We start from the raw sequence: 19,273 nt of genomic DNA on the forward strand, positions 1-19,273 counted from the left end.
AGGTGGCTGTAGCTGTTAGCTTCAGCCACAGGATGGGCAGGACCTGTGGGCCGGGTTTGTGCTGTTGGAGCCTTTTGCAGCATTTTTAATGACATCATCAACAATATGGCTGCTGTGAGGTCACTGCACTAACAGAGCGTCCAAGAAGGCTGAGCAAGTGTTTGATAAGGGAAACTCGAGGATTCTGATGGGATGTTAACGATTAGCAGGCGTTTGAGTCTGTGTGATGCTAATATGGTCGCTTGTAGCTCTGCCATGTCGGTGGTCCAATCAGTTTAAACCTTAAAAAAAACCCAACTCATTCACACTCGAGACAAAGAGAGAGGGGCGGAGCTTCCAGGTGAGTTGACCACAGGTGTGTCGTCAGGTTTATTTGAGTTCACAGATGATAACAAATTAAAAGAAACAAACTTCAGACCGAAACATTATTTACATCATCATGTGACATCCGAAGCTCCACCTCTTCTTCCCAAAAACAACCAATCACAGCCTTGCTTCAGCTACAATAATAACTGAACAGCAGGTGATGAAGATGGTCTCCTCACAGGACACTAAAACACAGAGACAGTTTGCACACAGGAGGACTTTGGTGGTTTCCTGTCCTCGGAGGAAGATAGAAACAGAAACTCAGAGTAAGCTTTAAACTGGAGGAGCTTTCCTGCAGCCGCGCTTCACAGTCGGGCTTCAGCTCGTGGTCGTAGACGCAGTGATGCACTTCCCGTCTTCATGTGTAGGTGTCCCCGTACCTGCGGTGGCCATCGCCAATCAGCTGAGTTTTCTCGCTGGCGTTTGTCGGCTGGTGGACGATTGGAGCTTCAACGTCTGCAGAAAAAACAGAAAGTCACCAAACATCAGTGAAGGTTCTCGGTCACACAGATCGTGGTGGTCTAAGGAGCTCGCACAGACTATGACTTCTCGGACTTCCAAGATAAAATCAGTGACCTAAGAGGAAACTTAGCTCCCTCAGATAGTCCCTTCAACCATGAGCTTCCACACCCTGTAATTATGGAATATTGAGGGTTTCATTTGGGTCACTATTTCTGATAGATCTTCTAAAGAAACTGGGTGAAATGAGTCCAGTTGATGTTCTACCTACTTCTCTATTTTGCAAAGTTTTTGACACCATTGGGACCTCTGTCGTCACACTGATAAACTGTTCCCTGCTACAGTGGCTTGCAAAAGTATTCGGCCCCCTTGAACTTTTCCACATTTTGTCACATTACAGCCACAAACATGAATCAATGTTATTGGAATTCCAGGTGAAAGACCAATACAAAGTGGTGTACACGTGAGAAGTGGAACGAAAATCAGACATGATTCCAAACATTTTTTACAAATAAATAACTGCAAAGTGGGGTGTGTGTAATTATTCAGCCCCCTGAGTCAATACTTTGTAGAACCACCTTTTGCTGCAGTTACAGCTGCCAGTCTTTTAGGGTATGTCTCTACCAGCTTTGCACATCTACAGACTGAAATTCTTGCCCATTCTTCTTTGCAAAACAGCTCCACAACCGCCCTGTGATGGCCTCAGAGGTTGTGTAAGAGAATATTGGGAGCAACAACACCATGAAGTCCAAAGAACACACCAGACAGGTCAGGGATAAAGTTACTGAGAAATTTAAAGCAGGCTCAGGCTACAAAAAGATTTCCCAAGCCTTGAACATCCCACGGAGCACTGTTCAAGCCATCATTCAGAAATGGAAGGAGTATGGCACAACTGTAAACCTACCAAGACAAGGCCGTCCACCTAAACTCACAGGCCGAACAAGGAGAGCGCTGATCAGAAATGCAGCCAAGAGGCCCATGGTGACTCTGGACGAGCTGCAGAGATCTACAGCTCAGGTGGGGAATCTGTCCATAGGACAACTATTAGTTGTGCGCTGCACAAAGTTGGCCTTTATGGAAGAGTGGCAAGAAGAAAGCCATTGTTAACAGGAAACCATAAGAAGTCCCGTTTGCAGTTTGCCACAAGCCATGTGGGGGACACAGCAAACATGTGGAAGAAGGTGCTCTGGTCAGATGAGACCAAAAAACTTTTGCAAAAAAACGCTATGTGTGGCGGAAAACTAACACTGCACATCACTCTGAACACACCATCCCACTGTCAAATATGGTGGTGGCAGCATCATGCTCTGGGGTGCTTCTCTTCAGCAGGGACAGGGAAGCTGGTCAGAGTTGATGGGAAGATGGATGGAGCCAAATACAGGGCAATCTTGGAAGAAAACCTCTTGGAGTCTGCAAAAGACTTGAGACTGGGGCGGAGGTTCACCTTCCAGCAGGACAACAACCCTAAACATAAAGCCAGGGCAACAATGGAACGGTTTAAAACAAAACATATCCATGTGTTAGAATGGTCCAGTCAAAGTCCAGATCTAAATCCAATCGAGAATCTGTGGCAAGATCTGAAAACTGCTGTTCACAAACGCTGTCCATCTAATCTGAATGAGCTGGAGCTGTTCTGCAAAGAAGAATGGGCAAGGATTTCAGTCTGTAGATGTGCAAAGCTGGTAGAGACATACCCTAAAAGACTGGCAGCTGTAACTGCAGCAAAAGGTGGTTCTACAAAGTATTGACTCAGGGGGCTGAATAATTACGCACACCCCACTTTGCAGTTATTTATTTGTAATAAATGTTTGGAATCATGTATGATTTTCGTTCCACTTCTCACGTGTACACCACTTTGTATTGGTTTTTCACCTGGAATTCTAATAACATTGATTCATGTTTGTGGCTGTAATGTGACAAAATGTGGAAAAGTTCAAGGGGGCCAAATACTTTTGCAAGCCACTGTATCTGGCTCTGTCCCCAGGTGCTTTAAACAGGGTGTTATTCAACCTCTGCTGAAAAAGCCGAACCTGGATCCGACTCTTCAGTCAAGCTACAGACCCATCTCAAAACTTCCTTTCATTTCTAAAATATTAGAAAAAGGTATTTGGTCACAAGTAAAGAAGGCACTGGAGAAACATAACATTCTTGATAACCTTCAGTCGGGATTTAGAAAGTCACACTCCACAGAAACTGCTCTCCTCAGAGTCACAAATGACCTTTTCATGGCCGCGGACAGAGGTGATGGTTCAGTCCTTGTCCTATTGGACCTTAGCTCGGCCTTCGATACCGTTGATCATCAGATCTTAATTGACCGCTTAAATCATATGGTGGGGATATCTGGATCTGTTCTGAAATGGCTCACCTCATTTTTGGCAGATAGTTAGTTTCGTTAGTTAGTTAGTTTCGGTGAGAAACTTTTGCTCAGTTGTAGCTAAATTGTCATGGGAGGTCCCGCAAGGTTTGGTTCTAAGCCCCCTATTGTTTTCATTATATATCCCTCCTTTAGGCCATATCATTAGCAGCTTCAAAATTATTTCCTACCATCTGTATGCAGATGATAATTCCCAGGGTTTAAAGGAGATGTATACATCTCCTTTAAACCCTGGGAATTATCCACTCTAATGGACTGTCTTAAAGAGATTAATGGTCAGATGACAAACAATTTCTTGCAGATGAATGCAGACAAGACTGAGTGATTCTTGCCCCAGAGAGCATCAAGCCCCAAATTAGTCAGCATCTGGGTCCTTTCTCATCCTCAATAAAAGCTACCGCTCGGAATCTTGGGATAATTTTTGATCAATCTCTGTCTTCTGACGCTCATATCAAGTCTGTGACCTGCTCCTGACCTGTTGAAACCTCATGCTTCATCCCGAGCACTTAGGTCTTCAGGTCAGAGGCTACTGGTGGTCCCACGTACTAGGTTTAAAACACGTGGGAATTGGGCTTTTCAGGCACTGGCACCTAGGCTGTGGAACTCCCTGCCGTTGTCTTTACGCTGTCTAGACTCTACTGACTCCTTTAAAAAGCAGCTGAAGACATTTTTGTACAAACGGGCTTTTAATTAATTTTAACTTCTATGTCTGATCTTATTGTGAAGCACTTTGTGATTTTTATCTGTGAAATGTGCTATATAAATAAATTTTACTTACTTTTACTTACTCCTGCTTTTTTCATCCAAGAAACATTGCCAAACTCGGGACTATTGTATCCAAAGGCGAATTGGAGATGCTTGTCCATGCCTTCATCTCCTCTCGTTTAGATTACTGTAACGCACTCTTTTCTTGTCTGTCTAAGGCTTCCCTAAATCACCTCCAAGTGGTCTAAAATGCCGCAGCAAGTCTTTTATCCCACAGTCATAAATTCTCCCATATCACCCCTGTGTTAAAATCCTTTCAGTGGCTTCCGGTTGAGTATAGATATCAGTTTAAAATCCTCACTTTTACATTCATGTCCCTACAAGGTGAGGCCCCCACTTATATCACTGAGCTTCTCCAACCCTACTCTCCAAACCGGATCCTTAGATCCACTGATAGTGGTCTTCTAACCATTCCACGCACCCGTTTGAAAACAAAGGGGGATCGCACTTTTCAAACCTTGGCTCCAATACTGTTTACAGTTTACCTCCCCCGCTACGCACCATCAACTCTGTAGCTACTTTTAAAAAACAGCTCAAAGCACATCTGTTTAGGCAGGCATTTAGGTAATATTCATGTGTAGCAAACTGTTTTATTGGAAATGCTATTACACCCTCTTTATAGTGTTGTAGTCTTTCGATTGATATGCTTTTATTCTCATGTGAAGCACTTTGAAACAACTTCCTGTTTTAAAAAGGGCTATATAAATAAATTTTACTTTGACTTATTTTACTTCTTTAAGGTTCATGTTTCATCTGAGAAGCTTCTTCAGCTCTAAGAGCCATAGGTGGAGAGTGGCGGCTATTTAAGCCCTATGGGAGGGTCCTGGACCCCCTGTTGATCCTCTGCCTAATCACACGAGCCCAGGTGTGTGTCCACAAACACAAACCTGCTCTCATTATATTTGTAATTACACTTCCTTCTGTGAGTACTTCCTTCCTTTTATTTAAAAATGACTGACTGCACCTTTAAACATAAAAAAAAAAGCTGAACACTTCCTGTCACCTCACCGTTTTCGGATTCATTTCGGATCTCCTCCTCCAGGTCGTCGGGGGAGGCGTAGTCTGGCTCCGCCCCCTCTCCCGTGGGTGGCGGCTTCAGTTTGCCGCAGCAGCAGTTGCAGCAGCAGCAGAGACAGCAGCAGCAGTAAAAGCCGGTGAGGATCCCACAGAGCACGAACAGACCCTGAACACAAACACGTCGTCAGCTCACGCCACCTCACACCACCTCTATTCACAAAGCTGGAGCGGAAGCTCCGCCCCCACCTTGGCCCACCAGGTGGACAGCATGAAGTAGGTGTTGACGTTGTCCTCTCCAAACTGCTGGGCCACGTAGAGTCCCAGCGAGCCATACGAATCGTAGATGTTCCTCTTGGTGAGGTCACTCAGGACGGCGTGGGCGCTGTTTAGCTCCTTGAACTTCTCCGCCGCCTCCGGGTTGTCCGGGTTCTTATCGGGGTGGTACCGCAGTGCCAGCTTCCTGACATCACACGCAGGTTTTAGTATTCACGTGCTGACGTCAGAGAGTCTAGCTCCGCCCTCTGATTTCATCTGCAGCGCCATTAGTGCGCAAGCTGGACGTCACGCTCGCATCTTAAATGTGTCATCGAACATGCGGGTGATTGGGCGGAGCTGGTGTAGGCTCACCTGTACGACTTCTTGATGTCGTCATGGCTGCAGCCTTTCTCCAGCCCCAGGATCTGATACAAAGACTCTCCAGAGGTGGACAGAGTGCGCTGCCTGCCGTCAGACATCCTGAAATCATCACCTGTCATAGGTGAGCAAACCACAGTGTGACACACGCGATCACAGGGAAAGATAAACGCCACTGAGCACGCTCCGTAGGGCAAAGGTCAGTGAAAACCTTTGAAATATTTCAGTGAGAGCAGTGAAAGTTTATTAGTTCATGGATCAGAAGATAAAACACAAAGTGAGAAATCAGATCATTTTAACATTTCCTGCAGGGTCAAAGGTCACTGCTTCCTGCTCATTGTTCCTGTGTTTTTTTAATAATCAGAAAAAAGTGTCTGACCTTTAACTGAAAAAGAAGAAAGCGAACAAAGAAATAACACAAACATGTCGTTACTGACGCACTAAAAAACAGCAACACTTTGTTTAGTTAATAAACTCTCACCGTCCATCCAGCTGACAACAAAACTCCAGAAACACACAAAACAATGTCTGCTTACAACACAGTGTGCCGAACATGGAGTCAGAGCAAGAATGAGACGAACTGAGGAAACGAAATCAAACGTAGATGCAGCTATATAAAAATCAGAAAAAGGAAAAATTTAATTTAAAAATAAAATGTTCTCCCAAAAAGAAACAGAGTAAAACTTATACAGAAAGAAGAAACGTGGTCAGTTTATTGGTTCAGTGCACAAACCCCACCTCACTGACCACTTCTGCTGCTCCAATAGAAACGCGTCTGCTTCACGTCAAAATAAAACCAAATAGAAACGCGTTTGAGTTTCAGGTGATTTTTCACGAACGTTTCCACAAACGGTTTGAATGCCTCGACCTGCCATCACGTGCCTGTTATTACATCAGCAGGCCAGAACCACCTGATGTAAGCCCCTCACAGATACGAGGTTTTCAGGGGTCACTGATGACACTGTACCTGATGATGTCACACAGGTGGGTAGCGGCAGGATCGACATATACAGAAAGGAAAGAGTGAGAGGGCTAAAGAGCCATTACCTGCCTGCTGAAGCCTCGCAGCGTCCCGATCCAGTCGCTACCTGCTCAGGTGTTCCTACCTCGACCTGCAGCTCGAAGCTTCTACCTGCTCAGGTGTTCCTGCTGACAGCCTCCATCAAACATTCAGCAGCGGCTCGGCTCAGGTGACTGCGAGCCTCCACGCCTGCTCGGGTTTCTCCGACACGCTCTGACTGATTCATTGTGGCGTGGAGGGAGAGGTGTTACCATGGCGACCAGGTGAGTCAAGAGGGGATGGGGCAGGTGCAGTAAGTGGATGCAAAGGCTGACTTCTTCTTGATGGAGCTCCAGCTCTGTGAGATGCAGCTGGCGGAGGAACACCTGACACACCTGGTTCCAGAGAACGGCACCAACACAAACTCTTCACTTCAGCTTTGAGCTCGGAGTAAAAGGCCTGTCCATCACACACCTGTGACCTGTACAGGTGTACCCTACCTGCCACCCTGTGACAGCCGTGACAAGCCTGAATAAAAGAGACACCTTTGACCTCTGACCTCTGATCTCTCAGGGAAAACATCTGATTTAAATCATTAGGCCGTCAGACTGAAACAGCCTTCGTTACTTTGTTAAATCAAAGTGCCGGCTCTTCTCCTTTCCATAACTAAGTGCTTACCATGAACAACACTCGGACCCACAGTGGGCCCTGTGCTGTGGGGTCCCAGTAAAAAATGGTACTGCATAACGTTTTTATTCTTTCACACAGAGAGAAGAATACGTTTAGGCATGAAAGCCACCTGCTGGCCAAATGCACGACTCTGCAGACTGAACTAGAACTCAGGAAACAGCTTTGATGATGGAAACATCACTACAGAAAAACTCAGGTAAAGCAGCAGGGAGAAAAAAGTGATCCTGAATCCAGGAAACACACAGTGACCACGTGACAAAGGACACCTACACAGTGTACACACACCAGGTAACCAACGAGACACAGAAGGACTATCAAAACAAAAGAACTAGCACAGAGACTCAGACTACTGGGGACTGTTATATGTGTTTATCTTCTGTCCCTGAGACAGAACCCAGGGGGCGACTGGTGTCCTCCTATCCCTGTTCTATGGAGCGCATCCTGTGCTGCTGCCTCCGTGTGGTTTCCAGCTAAGACTGCCCCGAGGATCCTCGGCTGGTCTTTACCCTGTCTGGACGAACCGCACCGCTCTCGCTGTCTCAGAAAAGCAGCAAATATCAAAAACTTGTTACACCGCGCTCACAATCTGTTCCCACTGCAGCTGTGAGGCGAACGATACAGGAGCATCAGAACAGATACAGCAGTTTCTACCCTGGAGCTGTGCAACCGATGGCATCCTGTGTAATACTCTTTATGTGCAATAAGGCTTCTTTCTTATATTGAATGACTGTGTTCAAGCTCATTTTTTATATTATTCTCGTAATTTAAACTTGTTCTTCTTGACACCGCAGGGACTAAATGATAACTAAATAATACAAAACCAAGGAGATGAAGTGTAACAGTGAGCAGGTCAGTGTGAGCATGACAACAATAGTGGACTCAATCACTGATGCATGCTCCAACATCCAGGTAAGGAAACTTACTGACGTAGCGACTCTGTCCGGTGCTCCGGATCACCAGGGGTACAGCTGGCAGACAACACAACCAAGCTGTACTTCATCAGCCTGGCTGTCGGTGCACAGCTCGACACAAACCATTCTGCCAGAAAAGACACCCACAAATATCTCTGGACCGAGCCAACCTTTGGATAAGGATTCTAAGCTAACTACCATATGGCTTTAGCTAGCAAGTGAAAAACTGAATCAGTGTGAGATTTAAATACAGTACAGAATGATATCAGCAGAACCCCACAGCGCCCCCTACTGTGCCTAGTGACAACCCAACCCCGTTTACCTAATTCATACATCAGTGCTCGCTGCAGCTCGGTGTGACGTTCACCTGAACCCGCTCGGATGAGGTAATGGAAATCATGCAGCGTACAATAAAAGACAGACAGACTGGTTTGGAGGATAATATTCGTGTTTACTGACACAGAGAACCGTTAGTGCAAGCTTTACAACAGGAAGACGCTCTGCAAACAGAAACCCAGGCGTACGAAACAGGAAACTCTACAGAGGGGCGGAGGCACCAATCACCAGGCGGCTCCCGCTCACACAGGCATCTGCAGCTGGGAGTACTCGTCCTGCCCCTCCTTCTCCTCCAGAGTGGGTTCCACGTCATCAGCGTCTAGCTGCAGGAGCAGAGATCAAAGGTCAGGACCAGTGTTGGTCAAGTTACCTGAAAAAAGTAATCAGTAACTAATTACTGATTACTTCCCCCCAAAAGTAATCCTGTTACTTTACTGATTACTTATTTTCAAAAGTAATGAATTACTTAGTTACTTAGTTACTTTTTTACTTTTTAAAAACACGATTTACAACCTGAATAGGTGATAAAGCGATAGATCTTTCAGCCCAATTTCAGCCCAATTCTACTTTTTCTACTTTTTCTGCATTGATTACAAAATGTAATCAAATGGAAAAGTCTCTTTTTAAAACTTGTTTTATTAGTTTTAATCTTTTAACTTTATGCATCAAGCAAAAATTAAATTATATGCAACATTCTCTGACTGGAAGAAATTAGTTTAACATTTAAACCTATTTTCTGCACATTCCAGCACATAAAATAAAATATTTTTTTGTGTTTACACTCACTCTTTCAAATAGATGCAAGTAAAACACAGCAGAAAATAAATCAAATCAAAGACTAGCGGTCCTGTTGCTCTATTTTCACCTGTAAAGCAGGACTGGGGTAGGCGGAGGTTTACCCTGGTGCAGGTGTGCCGCAGCGGTCAATGGAAGAATCCGCGAGTTTCTCTGTGAATTTCACATTATGTCGTAGCGCACTCGCTGCTTGCTCGTAAGTTTAGGGGTTTAAAAAGAAGTTTTCTTCCCACGCAGTGAACAGTGGACACTAATGTTTTTGTCACTTTTTATGGAATCAAACTCAAAGTAAGGTCAGTACTTCCACGCTTTAAACGCTGCACGCTCATACTCTCTCCGCACTCGATATATTATCCATTGTTGATCTGCACACAGCTGTTGTCATGAACGTCGCACTCGCTTACGTCACTGTCATGAGACATTCTCGCAAAAAATCACGGTTTTAGTAACGCAGTAAACGCAGCGTTCCTACGGGAAAGTAATGGTAATCTAATTACCGTTTTTGCAATAGTAATCCCTTACATTACTTGTTACTTGAAAAATGGTAACCTGTTACATGGTAACAGGTGACGCTCCCTCTGTGTGTGTTTTCCGGTGAGAGAGCGCCATTTTGTTGTTGTTGTTTTGGTTGCCGCGCCGAGCAGTGGCTAGCGGCCGTGTTCCTCTGAAAAGTTCAATAAACGGCTGTGCTCCCGGGCTAACACGGCGGGTAGCAAGACCAAACGAAGCCTCTGTCTCCTCCGTTTCCTGAGCTCGCCACAATACTATAACATAGATATACTATGATTTTGCAGACAGTCTATGTTTTTGCACAACTATCACAATGTGGCAGAAATACTATGATTTGGCACAAGTACCATGATTTAGTAGAAATACTCTTTTGGCACAAATACTATGTTTCAGTACAAATACAATGATTTGGCAATAATACTGCGTTTCAGCACAGCTACTGAGATTTGATTGAAATACTATGATTTAAAAGAAATACTATGATTTCGTACAAATACTATGTTTTGGTTCGAATACTATGATTTGCAAAAAATAGTATGATTTGCACAAGTACCATGATTTAGTACAAATACTATGAATTGGCAGAAATACTGTGACTTAGTAGTAATACTTTAATATAACAGATATACTGTGATTTAGCAGACATAGTATGTTTTTGTACAAATACTACGATTTTGCTCAAATACTCCGAAATTGCAGTGATACTATGATTTTGAAGGAATACTACAATTTGGCAGAAATACTATGATTTGGCACAAATACTATGATTTAGCAGAAATACTATGTTTTAACATAAATAATATCTTTTGACAGAAATTTCTGCTAAAAGGTACTATTTCTGCTTTTTAGCAGAAATACTGTAATTTTGCATAAATACTATGATTTGGGATAAATACTATGATTTGGCAGATATATTGTATTCAGCAAATATACTAGAACATAACAGACATTCCTCCACTTAGTAGTAATACTATAACATGAAATAAATATTATGGCTTTGCCCCAAAACAAGTAACACGTTACTGCCCATCTCTGGTCAGGACGATGGCGCAAACGTTTTAATGGAGCTGAAAGCTTTAAGTTTGGAGCAGAAATGGTCAACGACGTCAGGCCGCGCCTGCAGGTGAGTGCTACCTGTGTTCGTTATCACAGCTCAGTGCATTAAAACTCTAACAACCAATAAAAGCATTTTTATCATCAGCCTGAAATCTGGTTGAATAGAATAGAATGCCTTTCTTGGGGCGACCGTGGCTCAGGGGGTTGGGAAGCGCACCTGGAACCGGAAGGTCGCCGGTTCGATCCCCGGCCTCTCTGTCCTGGTCGTTGTGTCCTTGGGCAAGACACTTTACCCTACTGGTGTTGGCCAGAGGGGCCGATGGCGCGATATGGCAGCCTCGCTTCTGTCAGTCTGCCCCAGGGCAGCTGTGGCTACAACCATAGCTTGCCTCCACCAGTGTATGAATGAATAATGGCCTTGTAAAGCGCTTTGGGTGCCTTGAAAAGCGCTATATAAATCCAGTCCATTATTATTATTATTGTCACTATACAGTTGTACAATGAGATACATTGTACAATGTATCTCCTGCTCAGTGTAAACATGCTGGGGGGAGGGGTACAGTTCTCCAGCGCTATGTACATATGGACAGTATTAACATAGGGAAAAAGATATATATATATAAAATGTACAGATGTGGCGTTCATGTGTAGGTTGGGTTCAGCAATCAGGTCGTGTGACTCACGCTCTGCAGCTCTCGGCGGGAGAAGAGGCGGGGCAGCAGCAGCATCCTCACGGGGATGGTCAACAGCAGCACGAAGGGGAAGGCCAGCGCTGCCGCTGTCGCCATGACGACCCACAGCAGAGCCAGACATGTCAGCTGGACGAGAGTGAACAGGTGCATCCTCAAAGTCCGCACCTGTGAGACAGCAGAGGACAGGTGAGAGACGGGCGTGTGAGAAGCTGGGACAGCGGTTCAGACTGACAGCGCTGACATCGGAGGCTGAAGCTCGACCTGGAAGCTCACCTGAAGGATTCGTCTGTGACAGCAGGGGAAACATCCAGGTTTCTATGTCCTGTTGTGTTTGCCTCATAAAGCTGAGTACACGCCCACTCTGATCACCTACAGTATAATACTTTCACCGACTGCTCTCGCTGTTGTTTGCTCATTCCAACAGTTGGAGGTCGAACCTGTGGCTCAGCTGAGATTTATCAGACTATCTGGATTTGTTTGGCACAGTTTATAGACGTGAAATTATTTTGTACCTTTATTAATCGAGTATGACTGTCTGCACTAACGCTGGTTACAGTTTGTATATTTTCATCTGTTCATAACTATTGGGCGCCTGCTCAACGCAGTGAGCTAAACTGGCACCCATGAGTAGACGCTTTTAAACTAACAAATCTTTTTTTCTGTTTTGATCAGGTGATACCTGCATCAGTATCAGCATGCAGTTTTCCCTGCCCTGTCTGTGAGCCACAGTTTTGGGGGAATGACTGACCTTGCGGACGTAGTTGTGGTTGGGGTGGTATTTTGGGGGCATCAGCAGCAAGATGAGTCGCTCGGTGAGCTGGATCCCATTCAGGGACATCACACCCATGTAGAGGAAGATCCCGAACAGGACTGCCAGCGGGATCTGACGCAGAACTTCGCCGATGACGATGGACAGACCTGACAGAGCAGACAGCAGGTCAGACGTCGCAGCGGCACACTGCGAGCAGCAGAAGCGGCACTGAAACCCTCTACGGTAGTCGTACCTACTAGAACTGCCACCAAGAAGCCCGTCACCCTCTGCTCCTTCACCTCCTGGATGCGAGGCTTGTCTCCAGGGGCAACGGCTTTACTCATGACGGTCAGGGCATTGGTGTGAGTCACAGACCGAACTGTGGCGGCCGACAGCCAGGGCAGGCCGAACAGAGCCGAGACTCCGCCCACTACCACGATGATTAAAAGATCTACATGAAAACCGGTTCCCTTCACCAGCATCCTCTCCTTCTTGCTCACGATCAACCTGCAGGACAGACGCAGGAAAATGAAGGTCAGGGAAGGAAACAGAGCAACCTTAAAGCCTCAAAGACCTCACTCAAAGACGAGACTCAGAGTCAAGTTAGAATAGAAAAGAATAGAACAGAGTGCCTTTACTTAGGACCAAGAGTCAAGTTAGAATAGAAAAGAATAGAACAGAGTGCCTTTACTTAGGACCAAGAGTCAAATTAGAATAGAAAAGAAGTTAGAAAGAGAAAGAACAGAGTGCCTTTACTTAGGACCAAGAGTCAAGTTGGAATAGAAAAGAATAGAACAGAGTGCCTTTACTTAGGACCAAGAGTCAAGTTAGAATAGAAAGAATAGAACAGAGTGCCTTTACTTAGGACCAAGAGTCAAGTTAGAATAGAAAAGAATAGAACAGAGTGCCTTTACTTAGGACCAAGAGTCAAGTTAGAATAGAAAAAAGAATAGAACAGTCAAGTTAGAAGTGCCTTTACTTAGGACCAAGAGTCAAGTTAGAATAGAAAAGAAGAAGAGAACAGAGTGCCTTTACTTAGGACCAAGAGTCAAGTTAGAATAGAAAAGAATAGAACAGAGTGCCTTTACTTAGGACCAAGAGTCAAGTTAGAATAGAAAAGAATAGAACAGAGTGCCTTTACTTAGGACCAAGAGTCAAGTTAGAATAGAAAAGAATAGAACAGAGTGCCTTTACTTAGGACCAAGAGTCAAGTTAGAATAGAAAAGAATAGAACAGAGTGCCTTTACTTAGGACCAAGAGTCAAGTTAGAATAGAAAAGAATAGAACAGAGTGCCTTTACTTAGGACCAAGAGTTCCAGAGTGCCTTTACTTAGGACAAGAGTCAAGAGTCAAGTTAGAATAGAAAAGAATAGAACAGAGTGCCTTTACTTAGGACCAAGATTGGAATAGAAAAGAATAGAACAGAGTGCCTTTACTTAGGACCAAAAGTCAAGTTAGAATAGAAAAGAATAGAACAGAGTGCCTTTACTTAGGACCAAGAGTCAAGTTAGAATAGAAAAGAATAGAACAGAGTGCCTTTACTTAGGACCAAGAGTCAAGTTAGAATAGAAAAGAATAGAACAGAGTGCCTTTACTTAGGACCAAGAGTCAAGTTAGAATAGAAAAGAATAGAACAGAGTGCCTTTACTTAGGACCAAGAGTCAAGTTAGAATAGAAAAGAATAGAACAGAGTGCCTTTACTTAGGACCAAGAGTCAAGTTAGAATAGAAAAGAATAGAACAGAGTGCCTTTACTTAGAGTCTTAGAATCAAGAGAAAGAATAGAACAGAGTGCCTTTACTTAGGACCAAGAGTTAGAATAGAAAAGTTAGAATAGGACCAAGAGAGAAAGAAAAATAGAACAGAGTGCCTTTACTTAGGACCAAGAGTCAAGAGTTAGAATAGAAAAGAATAGAACAGAGTGCCTTTACTTAGGACCAAGAGTCAAGTTAGAATAGAAAAGAATAGAACAGAGTGCCTTTACTTAGGACCACCAAGAGTCAAGTTAGAATAGAAAAGAATAGAACAGAGTGCCTTTACTTAGGACCAAGAGTCAAGTTAGAATAGAAAAGAATAGAACAGAGTGCCTTTACTTAGGACCAAGAGTCAAGTTAGAATAGAAAAGAATAGAACAGAGTGCCTTTACTTAGGACCAAGAGTCAAGTTAGAATAGAAAAGAATAGAACAGAGTGCCTTTACTTAGGACCAAGAGTCAAGTTAGAATAGAAAAGAATAGAACAGAGTGCCTTTACTTAGGACCAAGAGTCAAGTTGGAATAGAAAAGAATAGAACAGAGTGCCTTTACTTAGGACCAAGAGTCAAGTTGGAATAGAAAAGAATAGAACAGAGTGCCTTTACTTAGGACCAAGAGTCAAGTTGGAATAGTGCCTTTACTTAGGACCAAGAAAATAGAAAGAATAGAACAGAGTGCCTTTACTTAGGACCAAGAGTCAAGTTAGAATAGAAAAGAATAGAACAGAGTGCCTTTACTTAGGACCAAGAGTCAAGTTAGAATAGAAAAGAATAGAACAGAGTGCCTTTACTTAGGACCAAGAGTCAAGTTAGAATAGAAAAGAATAGAACAGAGTGCCTTTACTTAGGACCAAGAGTCAAGTTAGAATAGAAAAGAATAGAACAGAGTGCCTTTACTTAGGACCAAGAGTCAAGTTAGAATAGAAAAGAATAGAACAGAGTGCCTTTACTTAGGACCAAGAGTCAAGTTGGAATAGAAAAGAATAGAACAGAGTGCCTTTACTTAGGACCAAGAGTCAAGTTAGTTAGAACAGAGTGCCTTTACTTAGGACCAAGAGTCAAGTTAGAATAGAAAAGAATAGAACAGAGTGCCTTTACTTAGGACCAAGAGTCAAGAATAGAAGAAAAGAATAGAACAGAGTGCCTTTACTTAGGACCAAGAGTCAAGTTAGAATAGAAAAGAATAGAACAGAGTGCCTTTACTTAGGACCAAGAGTCAAGTTGGAATAGAAAAGAATAGAACAGAGTGCCTTTACTTAGGACCAAGAGTCAAGTTAGGACCAAGAGAATAGAAGAAAAGAATAGAACAGAGTGCCTTTACTTGGGACCAAGAGTCAAGTTAGAATAGAAAAGAATAGAACAGAGCCTTTACTTAGGACCAAGAGTCAAGTTAGAATAGAAAAGAATAGAACAGAGTGCCTTTACTTAGGACCAAGAGTCAAGTTAGAATAGAAAAGAATAGAACAGAGTGCCTTTACTTAGGACCAAGAGTCAAGTTAGAATAGAAAAGAATAGAACAGAGTGCCTTTACTTAGGACCAAGAGTCAAGTTGGAATAGAAAAGAATAGAACAGAGTGCCTTTACTTAGGACCAAGAGTCAAGTTGGAATAGAAAAGAATAGAACAGAGTGCCTTTACTTAGGACCAAGAGTCAAGTTAGAATAGAAAAGAATAGAACAGAGTGCCTTTACTTGGGAGAAGAATAGACTTAGGACCAAGAGTCAAGAAAGAAAAGAATAGAACAGAGTGCCTTTACTTAGGACCAAGAGTCAAGTTAGAATAGAAAAGAATAGAACAGAGTGCCTTTACTTAGGACCAAGAGTCAAGAGTGTTAGGACCAAGAGTCAAGTTAGAAGAAAAGAATAGAACAGAGTGCCTTTACTTAGGACCAAGAGTCAAGTTAGAATAGAAAAGAATAGAACAGAGTGCCTTTACTTAGGACCAAGAGTCAAGTTAGAATAGAAAAGAATAGAACAGAGTGCCTTTACTTAGGACCAAGAGTCAAGTTAGAATAGACTTAGGACCAAAAGAATAGAACAGAGTGCCTTTACTTAGGACCAAGAGTCAAGTTAGGACCAAGAGAATAGAAAAAGAATAGAACAGAGTGCCTTTACTTGGGACCAAGAGTCAAGTTAGAATAGAAAAGAATAGAACAGAGTGCCTTTACTTAGGACCAAGAGTCAAGTTAGAATAGAAAAGAATAGAACAGAGTGCCTTTACTTAGGACCAAGAGTCAAGTTAGAATAGAAAAGAATAGAACAGAGTGCCTTTACTTAGGACCAAGAGTCAAGTTAGAATAGAAAAGAATAGAACAGAGTGCCTTTACTTAGGACCAAGAGTCAAGTTGGAATAGAAAAGAATAGAACAGAGTGCCTTTACTTAGGACCAAGAGTCAAGTTAGAATAGAAAAGAATAGAACAGAGTGCCTTTACTTAGGACCAAGAGTCAAGTTGGAATAGAAAAGAATAGAACAGAGTGCCTTTACTTGGGACCAAGAGTCAAGTTGGAATAGAAAAGAATAGAACAGAGTGCCTTTACTTGGGACCAAGAGTCAAGTTAGAATAGAAAAGAATAGAACAGAGTGCCTTTTACTTAGGACCAAGAAGAGTCAAGTTGGAATAGAAAAGAATAGAACAGAGTGCCTTTACTTAGGACCAAGAGTCAAGTTAGAATAGAAAAGAATAGAACAGAGTGCCTTTACTTAGGACCAAGAGTCAAGTTGGAATAGAAAAGAATAGAACAGAGTGCCTTTACTTAGGACCAAGAGTCAAGTTAGAATAGAAAAGAATAGAACAGAGTGCCTTTACTTAGGACCAAGTTAGAAGAAAGTCAAGTTACTTAGGAATCAGAGAAAGAAAAGAATAGAACAGAGTGCCTTTACTTAGGACCAAGAGTCAAGTTAGAATAGAAAAGAATAGAACAGAGTGCCTTTACTTAGGACCAAGAGTCAAGTTAGAAGAATAGAAAAGAATAGAAAAGAGTGCCTGCCTACTTAGGACCAAGAGTCAAGTTAGAATAGAAAAGAATAGAACAGAGTGCCTTTACTTAGGACCAAGAGTCAAGTTAGAAAGAATAGAAAGAAAGAGTGCCTTTACTTGGGACCAAGAGTCAGTTAGAATAGAAAAGAATAGAACAGAGTGCCTCTACTTGGGACCAAGAGAAAGTTAGAATAGAAAAGAATAGAACAGAGTGCCTTTACTTAGGACCAAGAGTCAAGTTAGAATAGAAAAGAATAGAACAGAGTGCCTTTACTTACTTAGGACCAAGAGTCAAGTTAGAATAGAAAAGAATAGAACAGAGTGCCTTTACTTGGGACCAAGAAGAATAGAAAAGAATAGAGTGCCTTTACTTAGGACCAAGAGTCAAGTTAGAATAGAAAAGAATAGAACAGAGTGCCTTTACTTAGGACCAAGAGTCAAGTTAGAATAGAAAAGAATAGAACAGAGTGCCTTTACTTGGGACCAAGAGTCAAGTTAGAATAGAAAAGAATAGAACAGAGTGCCTTTACTTGGGACCAAGAAAGAATAGAACAGAAGAGTGAAAGAATAGAACAGAGTGCCTTTACTTAGGACCAAGAGTCAAGTTAGAATAGAAAAGAATAGAACAGAGTGCCTTTACTTAGGACCAAGAGTCAAGTTAGAATAGAAAAGAATAGAACAGAGTGCCTTTACTTAGGACCAAGAGTCAAGTTAGAATGAAAAGAATAGAACAGAGTGCCTTTACTTAGGACCAAGAGTCAAGTTGGAATAGAAAAGAATAGAACAGAGTGCCTTTACTTAGGACCAAGAGTCAAGTTAGAATAGAAAAGAATAGAAAAGAGTGCTCTACTTGGGACCAAGAGTCAAGTTAGAATAGAAAAGAATAGAACAGAGTGCCTTTACTTAGGACCAAGAGTCAAGTTAGAATAGAAAAGAATAGAACAGAGTGCCTTTACTTAGGACCAAGAGTCAAGTTAGAATAGAAAAGAATAGAACAGAGTGCTGCCTTTACTTAGGACCAAGAGTCAAGTTAGAGTCAAGTTAGAATAGAAAAGAATAGAACAGAGTGCCTTTACTTAGGACCAAGAGTCAAGTTAGAATAGAAAAGAATAGAACAGAGTGCCTTTACTTAGGACCAAGAGTCAAGTTAGAATAGAAAAGAATAGAACAGAGTGCCTTTACTTAGGACCAAGAGTCAAGTTAGAATAGAAAAGAATAGAACAGAGTGCCTTTACTTAGGACCAAGAGTCAAGTTAGAATAGAAAAGAATAGAACAGAGTGCCTCTACTTGGGACCAAGAGTCAAGTTAGAATGAAAAGAATAGAACAGAGTGCCTCTACTTGGGACCAAGAGTCAAGTTAGAATGAAAAGAATAGAACAGAGTGCCTTTACTTGGGACCAAGAGTCAAGTTAGAATAGAAAAGAATAGAACAGAGTGCCTTTACTTAGGACCAAGAGTCAAGTTAGAATAGAAAAGAATAGAACAGAGTGCCTTTACTTAGGACCAAGAGTCAAGTTAGATTAGAAAAGAATAGAACAGAGTGCCTTTACTTAGGACCAAGAGTCAAGTTAGAATGAAAAGAATAGAACAGAGTGCCTTTACTTAGGACCAAGAGTCAAGTTAGAATAGAAAGAATAGAACAGAGTGCCTTTACTTAGGACCAAGAGTCAAGTTAGAATAGAAAAGAATAGAACAGAGTGCCTTTACTTGGGACCAAGAGTCAAGTTAGAATAGAAAAGAATAGAACAGAGTGCCTTTACTTAGAGTCAAGTTAGATTAGAAAAGACCAAGAGTCAAGTTAGAAAGAATAGAAAGAATAGAACAGAGTGCCTTTACTTGGGACCAAGAGTCAAGTTAGAATAGAAAAGAATAGAACAGAGTGCCTTTACTTAGGACCAAGAGTCAAGTTAGAATAGAAAAGAATAGAACAGAGTGCCTTTACTTAGGACCAAGAGTCAAGTTAGAATAGAAAAGAATAGAACAGAGTGCCTTTACTTAGGACAAGAGTCAGTTAGGATAGAACAGAGAAGTTAGAATAGAAAAGAATAGAACAGAGTGCCTTTACTTAGGACCAAGAGTCAAGTTGGAATAGAAAAGAATAGAACAGAGTGCCTTTACTTAGGACCAAGAGTCAAGTTAGAATAGAAAAGAATAGAACAGAGTGCCTTTACTTAGGACCAAGAGTCAAG

The 19,273-nt window shown here is 42.4% G+C and overlaps 1 protein-coding gene across 3 annotated transcripts; it reads right to left on the reverse strand.

Moving 5' to 3' along the window:
- Positions 1 to 334: 334 nt before the first annotated feature.
- dnajc5b (DnaJ (Hsp40) homolog, subfamily C, member 5 beta) lies at positions 335 to 12,939 on the reverse strand. Of its 3 annotated transcripts, none has more exons than XM_039602472.1 (5): positions 6,662 to 6,679; positions 5,609 to 5,729; positions 5,228 to 5,441; positions 4,973 to 5,147; positions 335 to 822 (listed from the first exon to the last, which is right to left on the reverse strand). In XM_039602472.1, the coding sequence occupies exons 2-5, from the start codon at positions 5,713 to 5,715 to the stop codon at positions 725 to 727; spliced, it is 594 nt and encodes a 197-aa protein (XP_039458406.1). In that variant the 5' UTR covers positions 5,716 to 5,729; positions 6,662 to 6,679; the 3' UTR covers positions 335 to 724. The 3 variants fall into 3 exon arrangements, 2 of the variants coding, with proteins under 2 accessions (XP_039458406.1, XP_031596949.2); XR_005609074.1 differs by lacking the exons at positions 335 to 822; positions 4,973 to 5,147 and adding exons at positions 11,596 to 11,769; positions 12,353 to 12,522; positions 12,609 to 12,939 and having other exon boundaries at positions 5,422 to 5,441; positions 5,609 to 8,874; XM_031741089.2 differs by having other exon boundaries at positions 5,609 to 6,713.
- Between the last annotated feature and the right edge of the window lie 6,334 nt (positions 12,940 to 19,273).

This window comes from Oreochromis aureus, linkage group 18, assembly GCF_013358895.1.
Source record: "Oreochromis aureus strain Israel breed Guangdong linkage group 18, ZZ_aureus, whole genome shotgun sequence".
In the NCBI taxonomy this organism is placed as follows: domain Eukaryota; kingdom Metazoa; phylum Chordata; class Actinopteri; order Cichliformes; family Cichlidae; genus Oreochromis; species Oreochromis aureus.